Genomic DNA, 20136 nt, shown 5'->3' on the forward strand with positions numbered 1-20136 from the left:
GCATTGCACAGCACTTAGCCTCTGGCCTGAGCCAGCCCCGCTTGGTCTGGACAGAAGAACAGGGTGAAAACAGGACAGCATATAAATGGCAACAATATCTGGTCTTAAGGCTGAGGTGAATCCCGCAGGCACGGAGAGATTTGCAAACTCAAAGGCAAACTCAGCCCTGCCTTGGGCAGGAGCATGAGAAAACAATGAGACCTTTGAAATATAAGAAAGGCCTGGAAGGTGAGGAGCGTGTTGAATTTGCCAGTGTGACTGGTGTGGGCAGGGGAGGCGATAGAAGGAACAAATGAGTAGCGGCCAGGTAAAGCCTTGGATGCCAGGCTCAGGATGCTTCTGGATCCCCCATGGGGGCGGAGGGGGATGGGGCCAAGCCAGCCAAGGGCCCGGGGAGCAGGAGGTCCTGGGCGGATGAGAGTCACCAAAGACGGTGTCAGGCAGACATCACCCATCAATGCACTGATCCAAGGATCACCTGCTAACTTTGGGTAATTTGCATAGGAACAAACTTTTGTTTACTAGCTGCAGTTCCCTACCCTATGTGGTCGGCGTGCTAATAATACATTATCACAGGACATAATTAACAGCCAAGACTACCTAATGACAGCCAAGGTGTTAATATTACAGCAAATGGTCCGTGCAGACTTGTCCCTCTTTCTATGGACCCCAGGGAGGGACAGGGGCCTTTCCTGCCTTGGAGGTTTAGGCCCTGAGACCTTGGGAGGCAGGTGGGACAGCTGTCAACTTTTCAACCCATCTCTAGGTCCCTGGGTGCTTCGTCTGCTGAGTTCTGGCTTCCTGGATTCTCTGTCTCCCTTCCCTGAGACTGGGGAGGAGACCAGTCGCCTTCCCCCTGGGGGCCTCCGGCTCTCAGGCCAGCAGCAGAGGGTGAGCGAAAAGGGAAGGGAGGGAGAAGAAGGAAGAAGAGGACGCACAGATTTTTAAAAAGGGTTAGGAATGGGCAGGAGGTAGGGCCTGGGCAAAATGACCTCCCCAGGCCACCCCACACCCAGAGGTCTCATGTTTGGGGAACTTAGAAGGCCAGGAGGGACCCAGGACCTGCCCAGCTGGTCAGGGCCTGCAGCCTTCCTAGAGCACAGGGTTAGTCCCTGGACAGCAACTCTCCAAGGCCCTGGGAAGGCTCTCCTGGGGCCCCAGAAGAAGGAGCAGGAAGCATTCCTTTCTCCAGGTCTCCTTGGGCCCCCACGCAGTCTCAGCAACCACTGATGGTGCGGTCCTGCTGGTCACTCTCTTGGTAGAGCTCAGAGCCAGCAACAAGGCTCAAGAGGCCAGACGACCCTCCAGTTCGCCTAGGGAGAGAACTTGCTGGGGGGTGGGGGCCCAGGCACCCCTCCCTCACCCAACCCAGCCTCCCAGTGCCCCCCAACCCTGCAGAGTGCCCCCCTCCCCAGCCGTGGACGGAGCGAGAGAGTTGGTGGCATCGCTGGGCCAGGACATTCAGGGTGGGCAGGCCAGGATGTGCGGGGGAGGTAGAGGCACGCGCATGCGCATGCTGAGAGGGCGAGGAGAAAGTGTTAAAGCCTGAGAAAGGCAAGCGGAAGCAGGAGGGGTCGTCAAGGTGTTGGAGGTGGGGGGGGGGAGCGCAGAAAGAAGAGAGCCCACCCCCCCCCAAGCGCCCTCCCCCAGGTCTCCCCCTCCCTCCGTCTCCAAGGAAGGAAATCAGGAGGCCAGTGCAAGATTGGTTTGGGTCATTTCCACATGCTTTATTCCAGCAATCAAAATAATTAAAAACATCTCAAATTATTATACACATACAAAATAGGTACAAAGTCTCTTGCTTCCTCCCACCCCAGGGGAAAACTGCTTTTGTGCTTTGGGCATCTGTGCTCTGAAACCCAGTGAGAGAGGACACAGGACAGACAGAGAGAGAGAGAGGCCACGAGGGTGGGATGCAGCTGAGGAGGAGAGGGTTTCAGAGGAGAGAGAGGAGGTCGTGGGGGGAGAGAGGCCTCAGGGGGTGAGAGGCGGCCGAGGGGGAAGAAGAAAGGGTGGAGAGCGAGCGGCCCTGTCCAAAGCCGGCACTCGTGCCCCCCGTTTAAATAGCACCTTTAGAAAATTCACATGAGTCCCCATCCACAAGGAAAAAAAAAAAAAAAAAACAAAGAATAAAAAAAAGACTTTGAAACAAAAAAGGAACATTTGCTGGCCTGAGGGGGCGGGGTGCGTCTCCACTTCCATGTAGCACCAATGATTCCCCCCCCACCCCGCCTCCATCACATTGGTAGCACCTTTGGTATAAAATGAGGAGCCCCTGCCACCCCGCCCCCACCCCCGCCCCCACGCAGTTGCCCCGGTGACACACAAAGACAAGAACGAGGTAGTCTTTCAGCAACACAATTAGGCAAGGAACAGAGCGGTCAGTCTCTCCCACCCAGCCAGGTTGCACGGGGCTCTGGCCCGTTTGGGTCCCAAATCCGAGGTTTCTGCTCTGTCTTGGCCCCTCCTGACTTTCCTCCGAACCCGGTGGTGAAGGGCCGGTGGTCTCCCTGGCATGCTCCCCTCCAAAACAAAGAGGGGTATGTTGCCAGGGCGACGGGGACGCCAGATGGTAAAGGCTTCCTTGGCAGTCCGTGAACTCCAGGTGCCCCCAGGGTTTGGGGGTGCTGGGTGAGGGGGGTGGGCTGGGGGTGGGGGGCCACTGGGTGTTTCAGCATTGCCTTTGGTTGCTGGGCAGACAATGCATTGTTTTCTGTGTCTTTGGGGGAGACTCAGATTTGGGGAGCAGTGGAGGGGAGGCCCCAGGAAGGCATGGAGAAAGGAGCAGAAAGGGCAGAGTTGGGGTGTCATAAGCCCAACGGGCAGAAAAGGACTTACCCCCACATGGGTCTTCAAGCAAGTGGACCAAGCTTCCTTTTTTAAAAAGTTATTTATTTATTCTTTTTTTTTTTTTTTTTTTTGGTAAGGTTTGAAATGCACTTTTGGTTTTTGGTCATGTTCAGTTGGTCAAAGATTTAAAAACTAAGTTTGAGAGATGAATGCAAAGGAAAAAAATATTTTCCAAAGTCCATGTGAAATTGTCTGCCATTTTTTGGCTTTTGGGGGGGTTTCCGTTTGGGGTGTTTGTTTGTTTCCAGGGTCAGGGGCAATTGGGTTGGGTGGGAGGGAGCCAGATTGGGGCGGAGGGAGTTTACAGGAAGCAGACAGGGCTAAGGTCGATGCCGAATTCTTGGTCGGGGGCGCCAACGTCCAAGGGGGCCACATCGATGATGGGCAGGCGGGAGGTCTTGGTGGTTTTGTATTCGATCACTGTCTTGCCCCAGGCTCCGGTGTGACTCTGGGGTGAAGGGGAGACAATGGGAGAGGGGTGTCACCCAGCGGGAGTGAGCGGGTGGGGGGCACTGGGCTTGCCTGGGAAGCCAGAGCCCGATGAATGGGGGCCCTGCTGGACTCACCGTGCAGCCGTCGTAGATCACGCTGTAGGTGAAGCGGCTGTTGCCCTCGGCCCGGATCTCGATCTCGTTGGAGCCCTGGAGGAGCAGGGCCTTCTTGAGGTTGCCAGTCTGCTGGTCCATGTAGGCCACGCTGTTCTTGCAGTGGTAGGTGATGTTCTGGGAAGCCTCAGTGGACATCAGGCGCAGGAAGGTCAGCTGGATGGCCACGTCAGCAGGATCGGAGCCCTCGCCGCCGTACTCGAACTGGGGGGGGTGGGAGAGCGAGGAGTGAGGGACCGACCGTGCCGGAGCCTCTGGTCCCTGGCCTCCCTCCCTGACGTCCCACTGAAGATACCCCAGGGAACCCCCCGTCCAGAGGGGCACCCCTTGCCTACAGGTACCCTGTGTCCCAGCCAGTCTCGAGGACTCCGGGGTCCTGCCTCCCAGCCCGTCACACGTAGCAGAGGTCTGGGTTACCCAGGATCAACCCCCCTGTGGAGCCCTGGGCCAGCCCATCTTGGAAGAGTGGCTCCAGTTCACGCACCTGGAATCCGTCGGTCATGCTCTCGCCGTACCAGACGTGCCTCTTGTCCTTGGGGTTCTTGCTGATGTACCAGTTCTTCTGGGGCACGCTGGGCTGAGTGGGGTACACGCAGGTCTCGCCTGTCTCCATGTTGCAGAAGACTTTGATGGCGTCCAGGTTGCAGCCTTGGTTGGGGTCAATCCAGTATTCTCCTGCGGCGGGGCAGGGCGAGATGGCGTCAGGGGAGGTACGGGACATGGGCCCCTCTGGGCTCAGCCCTCTATGTGGCTGAGGAGGAGGAGGGACAGCCGGGCCGGCCCTCACCGCTCTTCCAGTCGGAGTGGCACATCTTGAGGTCGCGGCAGGTGCGGGCGGGGTTCTTGCGGCTGCCTTCGGGGCTCCGGATGTTCTCGATCTGCTGGCTCAGGCTCTTGAGGGTGGTGTCCACCTCGAGGTCACGGTCGCGGACCACATTGGCATCATCGGCCCGGTAGTAGCGGCCACCATCGTGAGCCTTCTCTTGAGGTGGCTGGGGCAAGAAGCTGAAGTCGAAACCGCCGCTGGGAGGACCAGGGGGACCGGGGGGTCCAGGAGGGCCGGGAGGACCCTGTGCAGAGAGGGAGGAGAGGGCGGATTACTGGGGTTCGGTGCTTCCAGGGCGGGAGGGCCACAGGCAGACCGGGTAAAGGTGTGGCTACGTACAACAGGGCCAGCATCACCAGTGCGACCACGAGGCCCAGGGGGACCGATGGGGCCGGGGAGACCGTTGAGTCCATCTTTGCCAGGAGCACCAGCAGAGCCAGGGGGACCCTGGAGGAAGGAAGCTGGTTGGAGAAAGCCTGCCAGAAAGCACAGGCCCACCCTGGCTCTGGCAGAGAAGCCCACCACCCGCTCTGCCTGCTCCTGGCTCCTCAGCCGCATCGTGGCTCATTGCCACAGCCAGGCCAGGAAACTCTAGATCGGGAAGGAGCAAGGAGGGGGAGGCTGAGGGCTTCGTAAGGTCTTCCAGGACCCCTCTTCCCTTCTTTCATCCCCTGCCCGAGACCCTTCTCCAGAGAGGCGGGGAACACCCGTGTCCCAGGCCAAGGGCCCTGCGGTGAGCCTAGGCTCAGCATCCAGGAAGAGCAGATACAGAGAAGGCATGACTCACTCGGGGACCAGCGGGACCAGAAGCTCCGGAGGGACCTTGCTCACCAGGAGAGCCCTGAAGGAAAGAGGCAAAGGCAGTTCAGGCGGAGTGTGGGTCACGGGAGGCCAACCACCTCCCCACGCAGCCACCTCGTTATTCTAGCCCCAGGTTGGTCCATAGGCTGAGATCCTTCCCACACCCTCTCTCTGTGCACCCCCTCATCCTCGCAGAAGTTACTTGGAAGGGCCCATTATTCTTCAGACCCTGGTCCCTGCCCAGGGAGGGGAAGGACTGCCCAGAGAGGGAAACGGAGGCGACGCGGCCTCCCCCCATCACACAGCAGGGCTTGGAGGGATGAGGAAAGAAGATGCAGTGGCAGCCGGGGGCTGGGGAGGGCTGAGCATACTTACGGGAGGGCCAGGGGGACCCTGGAGACCAGAGAAGCCACGGTGACCCTTAATGCCTCTGTCGCCCTGTTCGCCTGTCTCACCCTTGTCACCACGGGGGCCTTGGGGTCCCTGGAAGAGAGAGAGGGACAGGCTGTCAGGTGGGAGGTCCAACAGCACTGAATGGGGTGCAGTCCACATCTGGACACGGGTTCTGAGGACACGAGGGCCGGACTACGGCACTTACAGCAGGGCCACGGGCACCAACGGGGCCAACGGGACCAGCAGGACCAGCAGGACCCTGGAGAGAACAGAGAGAACGTTAGATCCTGGTCAGAGAGAGCCCTGCGAAGGGCTGGTACAGCCTGAACTGCAGGTGAGACCACCCCTCGGTGGCCAGATGCCTCTTTCTTCACATCTTTTCCCACCGTATCTATCTCTCCCAAGTCCTAGATGAATTTTCCAGTAAAGTCCGGCTTCATGTAAGCCGAGGCAAGCAGCTGGGGACAAACCCCATCCTTCAGGGGAGACAGGGTGCTGTCTGGGGGAGGGGCCTCGAGGCTGAAAAGGGGCTCAATTCTTTTTGCAACCATGCCTGCCGTGGGTGGCAGTGCCTGGGCCAGGGGTCGAACCCACTCCACAGCAGCGACCCGTGCCAGTGCCGTGACCATGCTGGATCCTGAACCTGCTGCTCCACAGGAGAACTCGCCTGGGGCTCAATTTTTTTTCCAAGGAGGCCAAGGGCCCAGGCATCTTGCAGGACCTCCGCCCCTCCCCTGCCCAGGTGAAGTCGGGTGTCCAGCTGTAGACCCCTTGGCAGGCCTGGAGAGTGCCCAGCCTGGCCAGAAGCAGCCAGCCAGAGCCTAGCTACTTACAGTCTCACCACGATCGCCGCTCTTGCCAGCAGGGCCAACGGGGCCGGGGGCACCAGGAGCACCAGGAGCACCAGGGGGTCCAGCAGGGCCGCTCTCACCACGGTCACCCTGAGTGGGGAGAGAAGGGAAGCCCGAGTTGAGTCAGCCGTAGCTGAAGGAGCCAGGTGGAGCCACAGGTGGGGGGTGTGGCCCCAGGGGTGTGGCCGTCTTACCTTGGGGCCAGGAGCACCATCTCGTCCAGGGGATCCTTCAGCGCCAGGGGCTCCCTGCAGAAGGAGGAGGGAGGTGAGTGACAGCCACGGGGAGGGAGGCTCAGGCAAAGACTAAAGTGGGCACGCTGAGGCCACTGGCATGGGGCTGGCAGCCGCTCACCTCACGTCCAGACTCGCCAGGGGGTCCAGCCAATCCAGGGGGGCCCATGGGACCAGGGGGGCCACGTTCGCCGCTTGGTCCAGAAGGACCTTGTTTGCCGGGTTCACCCTAAGGGAGGAAAAGGAGTCAGGCCAGAGATGCGCTGGGACAGGGCCCTGGGTCCCCCCAGATCATCGGCCACATCTGTCCTCGCTGACCCCACCTCCTACATCCTGCCCCCCTCCGAGTCCTATAACGGTTCTTCCCAGGGTTCCCAAGGTGAGGGGACACTCACAGATGGGCCGGGAAGACCAGGGAAGCCTCTTTCTCCTCGTTGACCGGGCAGGCCGACCACACCACGCTGTCCAGCAATACCCTGAGGTCCAGGAGTACCGGGAGCACCCTGTGGGGAGCAGATGGGGGTGAGGTGACTTCCAGCGGCCAGAGACCATGTCCCCAGTCTAGACCCCTCTGAGACGTGCACTTACAGCAGGTCCGTCAGCACCAGGGGATCCTTTCTCACCAGCGGGGCCAGGGGGGCCAGGGGGACCGGCTTCACCGGGACGCCCAGCGGGGCCAGTCTCACCACGGGGACCTTTGCTGCCTTCTTTGCCAGCAGGACCAGGAGGGCCAGGGGGTCCAGCATTTCCCTGGATGGGGAGGAGAGGGGCTGTCAGAGTCTGGCAGATTCTGGAGCATCACCAAGGCCTCATTGGGCGCACGCACCCCTGACAGCCTGTGTCTCAGGCCACCCCAGACCAGCGGGGTCTCCGCCATAGATACTTACAGAGGGGCCGGGGGGACCGACTCGGCCAGCAGCACCAGGGAAACCAGTAGCACCCTGGAGAAGAGAACAGAGATGCAATCAGAGGGAGAAAGGCCCCTTCACCGGGCCCCGGCTGCCCCTACCTCCAATCACTGGTCGGGGAGAACCTCAGCAGAGAGTCAGAGCCAGCTACTCACAGGAGGACCAGCGCTGCCACGAGCACCTTTGGGTCCGGGAGCACCAACGCTACCCTGCAGGAGAGCACAGAGGCGTCAAGGCCAGTCCTGGATCCAGTCTGCCAGCAGCGTGGGGCCCAGAGGGGGAGATACTCACAATGGGGCCAGGGGGGCCAGTGGGTCCAGCAGGGCCGGGGGGACCAGCATCGCCTTTAGCACCAGCATCACCAGGTTCGCCTTTAGCACCAGGTTGGCCATCAGCACCCTGGGGGAGGAGGGAGTGGTGTGAGTGGAGGGGAGGGCGGTGCCAGCCCAGGGAGGTGGCTGCGGAAGGACCAGAACTCCAGGCAGGAAGCTGCCTCAACAGAGGACAATCCCTCCTCCACCCTCCCCCTCCGAATTAGGTCAACGGGCCTCATCCAGTCACCCAGGGCCCCGTGGCCTGGCTGGAGATGGAAGAGGAAGGGATCTTGGTACTTACAGGGGGGCCAGCGAAGCCAGCAGGGCCGGGGGGACCAGGCTCACCACGGTCACCCTAGGAGGAGGCAAAGGGAGAGATGCTGTGACCTGGGGGAAGCGGGGAGAGGGTGGACTGGAGGGTGGGGGGAGGAGGGCCTGAGGAGCACCCCCCGTGGGGACAAGAGCCGGTGGGAACCAAGGTGGAGGAGGGACAGAAAGAGAGCCAGGGGTTGGTACGAAGGGAGAGAAGGGCCGAGTATGGGGCCTTAATGGGGTCTTCTGTACTTACGGGGGCACCACGAGCTCCAGTGGGACCAGCAGGACCGCTAGGACCAGTTTCACCCTGAGAGGGAGGGACAAGAGGCCCCGAGTCAGGGGCAGATGACTCCCAGGAGAGCCCCCCACCCCGTCCAGCTCCCCATCTCTGAGTCACCAGCTTGGAATCGCAGGAGCTGCTCCCCTGCAGAGCCGTGCTCAGGCTTGCTGGGGAAGCTGTGTGTTAGGGAAGAAGGTGGAAAGGTGGCCCCCTCACCTTGTCACCAGGGGCACCAGCGGGGCCGGGAGGACCAATGGGGCCAGTCAGACCACGGACGCCATCTTTGCCAGGAGCACCATCAGCACCTTTGGGACCAGCATCTCCCTAAAGGCGGAAGAAGGCCTGAGCCTGGCAGCGCGGGGCAGGGAGGCGATCAAGAGCATTCTCCCCAAGTGTTTGTGTCTGCTCTGCCCCGACCTGTGCCAAAGACTCAAGATCTTTCAGGGGAAAGATGTCTGTGTAGGGATTCCGGGGCGGTGGGGGGCGGCTAGGGTAAGAAGCCCCTGCCTGTGTCAAGGAATGAACAGGGCACCCCCCCACCCCATCTCTGGTTGCCATGGTAGCCTGTGGGGAAGAAGGGACTGCAGGTAGAGGGTTCATCAGCCAAGAGGCCAGAGAGGAAGGGAGGATTAAGGACCGGGACCCCAGGGACGGGAGAGAGAGAGATGCCAAAGGATCTGAAGCAGAGATGGGAAGCACCCAGGGCCCAGGGGAGGGGGAGTTCGACTTACTCTGTCACCCTTAGGACCTGGGAGACCAGCTGCACCTCGTTCGCCAGGCATTCCCTGAAGGCCAGGGGCGCCCTGGCTACCAGGGGCTCCAGGGGCACCAGCATCACCCTAGAGGACAATCGAAGAGACTAGAGTGAGTTCCAGAAGTGGGTCACAGTGTTGCATCCCCTCTTAATTTCTCCCAGCCTGTTCTGAGGCCAAAGACAGGCAGCAGCTAAAAAGAAAGGTGCGCAGCCAGAAGTTCAGGCGGCACATGGACCCCACCCCAGTCTGATCCCCCCAACAGCCCGCCCCAGCATCAGGCTGGCTTTGGTCACAGCCAGGCATCCCCCACCCCGGGAGGGGGAGATCTGGTCCCCATGCTGCACTCACCTTAGCACCATCATTGCCAGGGGCACCGTTGGCTCCACGGGGACCTGCAGGACCGGGGGGACCTTGCACACCACGCTCGCCGGGGAAACCTCTCTCGCCCTGGGAAGGGAAGGACAGGGCACGTGATGGCAGCTCCAGAGCCAGAGCCAGAGCCAGGGGCGGGGCGTCGTGGTGGAAGCAGAAGAGGCTCTACTTACTCTTGCTCCAGAGGGGCCGGGGGCACCGAGATCTCCAGGAACACCCTGAGGGGGAGAGGGGGGCAAAGAGTGAGGACCTTGGTCCTCCCCACTAGAAAGCACTCCTGTCCTCCCGGGGGGCAGCCCTCGGGGTCTCTGGTCAGAGGCCAAGCCCTTCTCAGCCCTAAACTGGGATTATCCCTCTCCCCAAACTTGGGGTTGAGGGCATCTGAGTATTCCAGTAGCTCTACAAAGAAGTCCTCCAGAGCAGCAGCCACGCAGCTCTTTCGTGCATCTATCATGCACCTGTCACGCAGAGGCACAGCTCCCTTCATGACGGGAAGTCCTTCCTCGTGTCTAACTTTGATCCCTCTAGCTGTTGGTGATCTGCTCAGCTAGAAGGCTAGACTCTCCCTGTGTATTCCCTGCGCTCCCCATCTCTTCAGCTACCTCTTACCTGTTCACCGGGTTTGCCTGCTTCACCAGGAGGACCAGCAGGGCCAGGGAGACCCTGTAGGTGGGAAATGGAGGAGGGAGGAGAGGAATTAGAATCTGGAAGAGTTGTCGTTCACGCCCCTCTCCCGACACCTGACAGCCGTGAGGCCTCACCTGGAATCCAGGGGAGCCAGCGGGGCCTTGTTCTCCTCTCTCACCAGCGGGGCCCTGCACGGAGGGGACAGAGGGGACGTGGTGGTCATGGGAAGGCCCAGGAGAAGGGGGGCAGGGGACCATTCCCCCTTTCCTGGTCCATAGTGCCCCCTCCCCAGGCCTCCCTGTGAGGGACACTCACAGCAGGTCCGGGGGGTCCCTGAGCTCCAGCTTCTCCATCTTTGCCAGCAGGACCCTGTGGGGAGAGAGTGGATAAAGGGGTCAGGGTGGCAAGGTGAGCGGCCTGGGGCCGGGGTCCTGACGCCCTGGGGATGGGCTGCAGCATCCTGCATCCCTCCTGCAGGATGCAGGGATGGGATGTGGGCACAAGCAGAAAGGGAACAGGACCAGAAGGAGGTACTTACAACTGCGCCAGGGGGTCCGGGAACACCTCGCTCTCCAGCTTTGCCAGGCTCTCCCTGTGGGGAAAGAGAGTTAGGGTTGAGAGGGGCTGGAAAGCCAGGGCGTCCTGGGTCCCTCCTGTTTTACTTTGAGTGGAATCTTTTATTTATGTACTTATTTTTATACTTATTTTGTCTTTTATCTTTTTAGGGCCACACCCACGGCATATGGAGGTTCCCAGGCTAGGGGGCTAATCGGAGCTGTTGCTGCCAGCCTACACGATGGCCACAGCAGCGCGGGATCCTTAACCCACTGAGCGAGGCCAGGGATTGAACCCGCAACCTCATGGTTCCTAGTCGGATTTGTTTCCGCTGTGCCACAAGGGGAACTCTTGAGTGGAATCTTTATGGAGCTTTTTTATCTCTCAGTTCTGGCCCCTGAGGAAGGCCTTTGCTGGCTTCCTGCTGCTCCATCTTTTGGCCTCTCCCTGAACCCTCGCCTCCCTGGGCACCTGCCTCTTGGGCTCCTCTCCCAACCCTGTCCCGTTTCTTCTCTCCATGGTACCCCTTTGGGGAGCTGAGCTGCAGAGGGCTTTCGTCTGCTCTGATATCTCCTTTTGAACCTCAAAGAACCCACAAGATTTGGGGGCGACTATCATGGAAAAGGCCCATCCTATAGCCATGTGTGGGGGGGCGGCTGGGGGGGCAACAGTACTCATTTTCAGGAATAGAGCTAGCAGAGGTCTTTCATCTGATGGATAGGGAGACTGAGGCCCAGAGAGGGGCAGTGAGTGGCCCGAGGCCACACAGCAGGTCAGGGGCAGAGCTGGGTCCAGAACCAGGACTCTTCCCCCCACCCCCACCCCCATCCCACGTGTGTCTGCCCCATGACACGTCTCACTGAATACTCACAGCAGCACCTTTAGGTCCAGGGAAACCCATCACACCAGCCTGACCACGGGCACCAGGAGGGCCTGGGGGTCCAGGGCGACCATCTTGACCGGCGGGACCCTGAGGATGGAAGGCACAAAAGCAGAGGTGAGGACAGAGGGTGAGAGGTCAGGAGAGTGGCAGAGAGCCCACTCGGGGGGGGGGGTGGGGGGACGCTGGTGGTGATACTTACAGGGGGGCCAGTTTTGCCATCAGGACCAGGGCTGCCAGGGCTTCCAGTCAGACCCTAAGAGGGAAGCAGAGAGGCGTGAGTGAGGGAGGGAGAAGGCAGGTGGGAGAGGGGGAGGGGGAGAATGGAGGTGAGGGGGAGCAGGGATGCTCTAGACGGCAGATCTGAGGTCCTGCTCCAGCGCGCATGTCATCCCAGAGCCCACAGAGGATGGGCAGGATCCTGGGCCAAGCCAGGCAAAGGTCTGCTGTCTCACCTTGGCACCAGGCAGACCAGCTTCACCGGGGCGACCAGCTTCACCAGGAGAACCTTTGGGACCAGCAGGGCCAGGAGAACCACGTTCACCAGCGGGACCCTGATGGGGGGAGTCAAAGCAACACTGAGGCTCTCAAGTCCGGCATGGGGCAGCATCGTCTTCCTCCTGGGTGGTGGGGGTGCTTTCGGGGGCATTGGTGATGGTGGGAAGGTCAAGGTGAGGCTGAGAGTGAGGAGAGAGGTCTGTAGGCCCCGGATGGGCACGTGCAATCGGGCGCTGGGAGGGGGAGGGGCTGACTACATCTGGAAGAGCACGTTCAAGGTCAGTCTCCCAGCCATGAAGAGACATTACCTTGGGACCAGCAACACCATCGGCGCCAGGGAAACCACGGCTACCAGGTCCACCCTGTGGGAGGAGAGAAGGCCAGTGAGCTCACACACCCAGGCACCGGGCTGGCACCGGGGCAGAGAAGGGGGCACTTACACGCTCGCCAGGGGGTCCAGGCAGGCCAGCAGGTCCAGGTTCACCTCGGGCTCCTCGCTTTCCTTCTTCTCCAGCAGGGCCAGGGGGGCCTTGAACACCAGTGGGACCCTGGAGAGGGCAGAGGAGAGGGGGCAGCCTGTGGTGAGGCGCCATCCTGGTACCTGCTCCAGAGTTGGCTGGAGGCTGGGCACCCCCCCACACACAGCATCAGGGGCTCCTATGCCTCCCTGGACCTCCCTGCCAGGGGCTCCTGGGGCAGAGAGATGGAGCTGGGGGACTTACGGGCTCTCCCTTGGCGCCAGTGTCTCCTTTGCTGCCGGGAGCACCAGGTTCACCCTGCGTGGGGAGAGAAGAGGATGAGTGGAGGGTCGGGGATGCTCAGCTGGGCTGGATCTTCACACTCCCCAGACGAGCCAGCACAGAGGGCGAGAGTGGTACTTACGCTGTTACCCTTGGGACCAGGGGGGCCGCTGGGACCCTGGGGTCCAGAGGGGCCTCGGGCACCAGGGAAGCCAGGAGCACCAGCAATACCAGGAGCGCCCTGTGGGAGGCAGCACACGTTGAGCCCAGGAGTGGCGGGCACAGGGTGGGTGGAAGCGGGGGTACTGGGGGCAGCTCGGAAACCTTCAGGATACTTACGTTGGCACCTTTGCCACCAGGCTGTCCATCAGCACCAGGGTTTCCCTGTGGTACAGAGGGAGGTGGGTGAGTGACCGTCCAGGACTCCGAGTTGGGGAGGGGCACAGAGACACGGAGGAGGTAACACTTACAGCAGGGCCAGCAGCACCAGCAGGGCCAGGGGGGCCAGGCTCACCACGCACACCCTGGGGACCTTCAGAGCCTCGGGCTCCTTGGGGACCAGCTTCACCCTGGATTGGAAGAAAGGACATGTCAGGAGCCACCCTGGGAACCCAATCTCACCTCCAGATGGCAGGGGGTGGAGAGCCAGGACAGGAGGCCAAGACTCGGGACTCCAAGATCAGAGAAGGGGACCCCGGGACAAAAGTGTTGGGGATGGGCTTCTCTTTTGCCACTCTGGGTCCCTCTGGTTTGGGGAGCAGGGAGAACACCCACCCCTTAGCCTATGGGAGCTGTGCTCAGAGAAGGGGGTCTCACCTTAGCACCAACAGCACCAGGGAAGCCAGGAGGACCAGCGGGGCCAGTGGGACCCTGTGAATGAAAGAGAGGTGTTAACAAGAAGGAAGATGGCAGCTACAGGTCACATCCTGGGACAGAAGAGGTCCTGGGGTTCAGACCTGCCCTGTGTCCCAGACCCAAGAGCTGACACTGAGACCCCTCCCCATTCCCAGGCACCTCCCCATTCCCAGGCACCGAAGTCCAGGAGCTGTACTCACAGGGGGTCCAGCAGCACCAGTAGCACCATCATTTCCACGAGCACCCTGCAGGAGAGAGGGGAGAAGCCTCAGGTACATTCACTGAGGGCTGGCCAGTCCCTTTAGCTGGCAGGGAACCCCTTCCAGAACGCCGAGATCCCCCAAGGGGCCAGGAGTACTTACAGCAGGGCCAGGGGGTCCAGGGCGACCTCGCTCACCAGGCAGACCACGGGGGCCCTGACCACGAAACCAAGAGAGGCCAAGTTAGATGGGAGACACATCCCTATCCCCCAAGCCCCCATCTTGTCCCTTCCCCCGGCTCCCGCTCTTCCTTCGAGAACTGGACCCACTCACCATCTGACCAGGAGCTCCATTTTCACCAGGGCTACCAGGCTCACCCTAAAGAGCCAAGAAGAGGGTTAGCAATTCATTCGCAGAGGGACTGCGGCGGAGGCAGAGGATACAACATTCCCACCGCCTCTTACCTTGGGACCAGCAGGACCAGCATCTCCCTTGGCACCATCCAAACCACTGAAACCCTAGGACAGGAAAGAGGGCCAAGGTGAGACCTTGTGGAGACAGTGGACCACCTTGACACCCACCCAGACCTGGGGAGGTCTTCACAGCTATCCCCCTGTGTCTGAGCGAGACCAAAGCTCCCCTGGCCCAAGATCTCACGCCACCCCTTTATTGGGATTTTTCTCCCAACGGAGGGACATTCTTTGGGGGGTCTGCTCGCTGGGTCTTGGAACTTGGGTAGCTGCCACGGCACACACACCCTCCCCCGCCCCAAGACACACACCAGGATGCTCTGGGGAAAGGGCTGGAATGGTGGGATGCAGAGACTTTGGGAACTTGGATGATGCAAAGGTCACTCACTCTGTGTCCCTTCATTCCAGGGAGGCCAGCTGTTCCGGGCAATCCCCGAGCACCCTGCAGAGAACAGGAAAGAAAGACAAAGGCAAGGCCATTAGAGGACACCCCTGTGGACATAGCTCCCAAATGAAGGCCAAGTGCAGCAAAGCTTGGCGGCCAGCCACACCATCCTGCTCACCTGAGGTCCAGGAGGCCCACGCTCACCAGGGCGACCAGGCTTTCCAGCTTCACCCTGAGAGAGAGAGAGAGAGAGAAAAAAAAAAGCCATCACGCTCATGCTCCCTGAGTTGGAAAAGTGTGGAAGACCCAGGTCTTCTTGGGGTCAGGTTGAGGGTCAGGCCTTGGGGCCCAGAATCTCATCTCAGTTTAAATCTACCACGAAGCACCCTCTTTGGTGAACTCTGCATCTCTCCAAAGGAATTTCTGTTTCTTTTTGTCACCAGCATCTTAATCTCACCACACGGGGTGAAAATCTGAGGTGCCCAGGGTGGTCAAGCCTAGGGAAATTGCTCACCCCAAAGGGATGGGGTCGGAGACTGCTTTTAGGTGGCTGGGGTGAGGGGAGGGACAGCCACGCTGGTGAGGAAGGTGGGGAAACATCCCAGGAGGCTCTTTGTTCAAGGACGTTCCCATGTGTCAGGGAGAACACGCTCTCCTTTCTCTGGGTATCACCCCTAAAGGTGATGAGGGCACAGCGGTGGAGATTACAGGGACCTAACCCAGGGAGGTGGGAGGGGGGGTCACGTGGTATCCCCTCGCCAGGGCTACTTACATCATCTCCGTTCTTGCCAGGGGGGCCAGGAGGACCACGGGGACCCATGGGACCCTAGAGGAGACAGGAAGAAAGGATGTTAGAATGACCAGGATAAAGAAAAAAGGAGAAGGCTGGGATTGGAAGGAGGGGGTAAGAAAGACCACAGATGGTGGCCCCTCAATAGGAGAATCCACATACGTGTGGAGGGAGTGTGGATTTCCACAGAGGGTACAAGTCAAGGGGCACTTACGGAGGCGCCAGGCTCGCCAGGCTCACCAGGGGGGCCTTGGAAACCTTGGGGACCCTGAAGGACAAGGAGAAAGGGGTAGGGTTAGAAGGGTAGGTCCCTACCAATCTGTGCCCCATCTCACCAAGAAATCTCTGAGCACCTTCCCTGCCCTTATGCCAATCCTCCCTCCAAAAGACCAAAGCCCAAGGTGGTGTGGACATCCTGGATACTCACAGGTGCGCCAGGGGGGCCAGGGAGACCACGAGGACCAGAAGGACCCTACAGAAGGGAAAGAAAGGGAGGCCATAATGACACCTCTGTAGGAAAGGTTATCTCCCATGGTTCTTGTTGAGACTACCCATTTGCCCTGCATCCTTTCTGGATTCTGAGGTCCCAAAGACCTCCTAAGTTAACCACGTCACCCCAAATGCCTTCACTGGCTCATCCTGTCCGGATCCCCCACCTGCTCTTCTTCTATCATCAACGTCCCCAGCTGGTGACTCACCATGGGGCCGGGCACGGAAATTCCTGCTGACTTCTCATCATAGCCATAAGACAACTGGGGAGCAAAGTTCTAGAAGAGAGAGCGCATGAGAAAGCAGGGTCAGGACAGTGCGTCGAAGGCGGAAGCTATCACCAGTACTGGGACAAACTGACACCTCATGCCCCCTGATGGGACGCGTACTTCGCAAGACAGCATGACTCCTGCCCCAAATCCATCACTCACATCTAATCACGAAGGCACACCCAACAAACCCAAACGGGGGGGACAGTCTACAAAACAGGTTGGCCTCCTCAAAAAATCTCAGGGACAGGAAAGACAAAGAAAGTCGGAGGAATGTTCTAGATGAAAGGAAACAAAAGAGACCTGACAATTCAATGCAATTCCTGACCTTGGATTGGAACCTGGATCAAGGGTGAAAAAATGCTATGAAAAATATTTTTGGGAACATTGGTTAAAGTTTGAATACAGACTGCATTTTAGATAATGGTATGGTCCCAATGTTAAATTTCCAAAATGCAATCCTTGTGCAAGAGTCATGTAAGAGAATGTTCTTGTTCTCAGGAACTACATGCTAAGGTGTTGAGGAGCAAAGAGACATGATACCAGCAACTTTCCAATGGTTCAGAAAACAAAAACCCGGATAATGTGTATGTACATTACATGTATACATACATTGTACATATAATTATATGTATAAATTGGCAGGGACTGACAAAGCACACATGTGACAAACTGAAGGATATGTGAGTTCTTTGCAGTGTTCTTGCAACTTTTCTCTCTCTTTTTTCCTAGAAGCCTGAAATTATCCAAATGTATGCCCCCTGCCTCCCCCAAAACAACAAACAAAAACACTGATGGGGGTGGGGAGTGGGGCGCAGCCCCCAAGGCCTTCCAGGAACGCCTGGACTCTCCCACTTACTCCTCCGAGGCCAGGGGGTCCGGGGGGTCCAGGAGGTCCGGGGGGTCCAGGAAGTCCAGGTTGTCCAGGGATGCCGTCTCGGCCAGGGGGGCCAGAGGGTCCCTGCAGTGGGAGGGGCGGGCCAGGTGAGCGCAGGCCAGAAGCCACGCCCACCCCCAGCCCCCAACAGGCGAGACAGAGCATTGCTTACCCTGGGGCCTCGGGGGCCAGTGTCTCCCTTGGGTCCCTATCGGGTTGGGGGAGAAGAAACAAAAGACGTCGGGTTAGAGAAAGCCAACTGTGAAGAGTCCCGGGGCGGGGGCGCACAAGTCGAGGGCAGAGGATTACCTCGACTCCCGTGGTTTCCTGGTCGGTGGGTGACACTAGGGAGGGAAGAGACGCGGCTTAGAAGCAGGGCTTGCGCCAGGTGCTCCCGGCAATAGAGGTCTCCTCTGCACGGGGCAAGGGAGCGCCCCCCCCCCAATCCCAGCCCCAGGTCCCGAGCTATACCCTCGCCTTCGGGGCAGACGGGGCAGCACTCGCCCGCAGGGACTCTGGCGCTGGGACAGTTCTTGATTTCGTCGCAGATCACGTCATCGCACAACACATTGCCGTTGTCGCAGACACAGATCTGGCAGGGCACGGGTTTCCACACGTCTCGGTCATGGTACCTGAGGCCGTTCTGTACGCAGGTGACTGGTGGGACTGGGGGAAGATGGGGGCCGTCAGCTGCGCTGCGAGTCCCCCACCTTGGGGCTCCAGGTCCCTCAATCCCACCATCGCTTCCCCTCGGTCCGAGAGGCACATTTAGATTTTCTATTTCTGGCCTCTCTCTCTTCCCTTCTTTATTTATTTTTTCTTTTTTTCTTCCTTCCCCCCCCCCCCCGGTCCTTTTGTTTTTCCTTTCCCCAAATCCTTAAAAGCTCATCTGCTTCTCATCAGCACCAGTGACAGGGCTGAGGCGCCGGGCCAGGTCGGCTATAACTCTTTCCAGTTCTCAGGAATTTAAACAAAGCTTTAGGCTGGAGTTGCTTCCAACTCCAACCTCAGCGCATTGGCGCGGAAGCCAAGTGAAATAAAAAGCCATCGGGTGGGGGAGCGGGGAGTGGGGGAGTGGGAAAGAGAGAGAACCGGAGGCGCCTGGTCCGGAGGGCAGGCTTGCGGGGAGTGGTTTGGGTGGAGACCGGAGGAGGGGCTGGGAGGAGAGATGGGAGGTCCAGGCAGGATTCCGTCTCATTCCCGGGGCAGGTGGGATAGTGTGGGCGGGGCTAGGAGGATGGGGAGGAGCTAACGGGCGTGGGATCCCGCCCAGAGACTTAAAATGTACCAGAGACTTAAAAAGAGCAGGATACGCCCTAACCTCCACTTCCCAGACATCTCTAACAGCCTCTCCCAAGGACAAATCCCGTTTCCCAAAGCCAGCCAGTGCCCGGGGTCACTCCTTAGCCAAAGAACCCAAAAGTCCGCCAAAGAAGTTAGTTAACCAAAGATCCAAAAAGTCCGTAAATGATGTTAATCACGCCCACCGCGGAGCGTCCACCCAGGCGGCCACTAGGTGGCGGGCCACCCTAAGCAATTTCCCCCGACCGGCCACTTCTTTTAGAGACTGGAGCTACCCCGTCCCCAACTTTATTTTCAAAGTCTAGAGGTGGGGTCCACACCAGGCAACAACCCCATTTTCCCGCTTCGACTCCTGCGCGGAGAAGCGCTGGCCAGGGAGGCTCAGTGCCAGTATAGCTCAGCAGAGGGCGCAAGGACCCTGCCCCTCAAAGCCGGCGCCAAAGTTTCTCAGCCTGCAACCCGCCCACTCTCAGCGCCCCCTCCCCCCTCAGCCCAGCACTTCTGTGGCCCCAGGAACACTGTCTAGCCTGCAGAGAGGGCAAACAATCTTTTCTTATGAATCATCCCCTAGCCTTCCCGACCACTTTTACATCTTGGGCTCCAAATTCCCGACTCGGCGCCCCCACCCCATCCTCGACGTACTTTACGCGTACCCGGCGCCCAGAACCAATTTTCCCCGCTGTACTTCACAGTGTGCGCTCGGGACTCCTCCTGAGCCAACTCGCGCCGTGCTGCATCTCCTCCTCCCACTGCTGGGGGGGAGGTCATCTACACCCCCGCCCAGAGTGCGCTCCTTTCTACCCCCCAGGGCGCCGAGGAAGAGCCCTCACCATCTCCCTTTCATCCTTGAGCCTCTGGAGCATCCCGAGTCTCAGCTTACGTCGTGGACCCCCCCAGAACCCAACGCGGGACAAGATACCAAGTAGCCTTGGACCCCAAAAGTTTGAGACTTACTGTCTTCTTCTTGGCCTTGTTGGCCTTCTTCTTGGCCCTCCTCTTGGCCGTGCGTCAGGAGGGCGGTGGCCGCTAAGAGGAGCAGGAGCCGGAGGTCCACAAAGCTGAACATGTCTAGACCCTAGACATGTAGACTCTTTGCGGCTGGGGTGGGGGTTAGCGTCCGCTCATGCGTGGCCTCACACTCCGCGTGCCTCCTGCTCCGACCCCGAGGAGAAACTCCCGTCTGCTCCGACCACTGGCCCGGGCCCCTTTTATACCATCCCGAGGGTGAGCGGGGAGGAACCCTGCCCCTGGGAGAGGGGGAGCCGGCTGCCCGTCCCCCAGCCAATCAGAGTTGCCTGGCCCGGCCCCCAATTTGGGAGTCGGAAGGGAGAGGGGGAGGAGGAGGGAAGGGAAGGGAAAGGAGTCCACCGCACGCCACCCCCCTTCCACAGCTCTGCCTCCCCAGCCCCCCAGCGCAGCCTGGGCCAGAGATGCTGCCGCTGGGGTGCGGCTCGGTCCTCAATATACTGTGGGCTAAAGAGTGGGAAGGGGCGCCTCTTCAGCTTTCTTCCGGGGATGCGCAATCTGGGGGGAACTGGAGTTGGGGAGCTGGGTAGGGAGCCTTCCAAAGATGGAAGAATTGGGGGTGATTGGGAGAGGGTCCTCCTTTACCCGCCCGATATCCTTGGCAACAGCCAGGCGATCGGCCCGAGGAGGCCAGCTATGGACCCCTCTAAAGCAGGAGAACCAGAGAATT

At 59.7% G+C, this 20136-nt stretch overlaps 1 protein-coding gene across 3 annotated transcripts; it reads right to left on the reverse strand.

Moving 5' to 3' along the window:
* Positions 1707-19800, reverse strand: COL1A1 (collagen type I alpha 1 chain). Of its 3 annotated transcripts, XM_021067153.1 has the most exons (51): positions 19395-19800; positions 17610-17804; positions 17448-17482; positions 17311-17346; positions 17121-17222; positions 16202-16270; positions 15931-15975; positions 15718-15771; positions 15486-15539; positions 14892-14945; positions 14717-14770; positions 14323-14376; positions 14192-14236; positions 14021-14074; positions 13859-13903; positions 13620-13673; positions 13274-13372; positions 13143-13187; positions 12946-13044; positions 12786-12839; positions 12504-12611; positions 12372-12425; positions 12021-12119; positions 11768-11821; positions 11557-11655; positions 10669-10722; positions 10446-10499; positions 10265-10318; positions 10113-10166; positions 9677-9721; positions 9480-9578; positions 9108-9215; positions 8593-8700; positions 8350-8403; positions 8083-8136; positions 7759-7866; positions 7623-7676; positions 7447-7500; positions 7148-7309; positions 6955-7062; positions 6681-6788; positions 6521-6574; positions 6309-6416; positions 5681-5734; positions 5458-5565; positions 5069-5122; positions 4621-4728; positions 4243-4525; positions 3940-4130; positions 3417-3659; positions 1707-3298 (listed from the first exon to the last, which is right to left on the reverse strand). In XM_021067153.1, the coding sequence occupies exons 1-51, from the start codon at positions 19504-19506 to the stop codon at positions 3152-3154; spliced, it is 4401 nt and encodes a 1466-aa protein (XP_020922812.1). In that variant the 5' UTR covers positions 19507-19800; the 3' UTR covers positions 1707-3151. The 3 variants fall into 3 exon arrangements, with proteins under 3 accessions (XP_020922812.1, XP_020922813.1, XP_020922814.1); XM_021067154.1 differs by lacking the exons at positions 13274-13372; positions 13620-13673; positions 13859-13903 and having other exon boundaries at positions 19395-19661; XM_021067155.1 differs by lacking the exons at positions 12372-12425; positions 12504-12611; positions 12786-12839; ... (5 more) ...; positions 14021-14074; positions 14192-14236 and having other exon boundaries at positions 19395-19661.

The sequence above is a fragment of the Sus scrofa genome, chromosome 12 (assembly GCF_000003025.6).
Source record: "Sus scrofa isolate TJ Tabasco breed Duroc chromosome 12, Sscrofa11.1, whole genome shotgun sequence".
In the NCBI taxonomy this organism is placed as follows: domain Eukaryota; kingdom Metazoa; phylum Chordata; class Mammalia; order Artiodactyla; family Suidae; genus Sus; species Sus scrofa.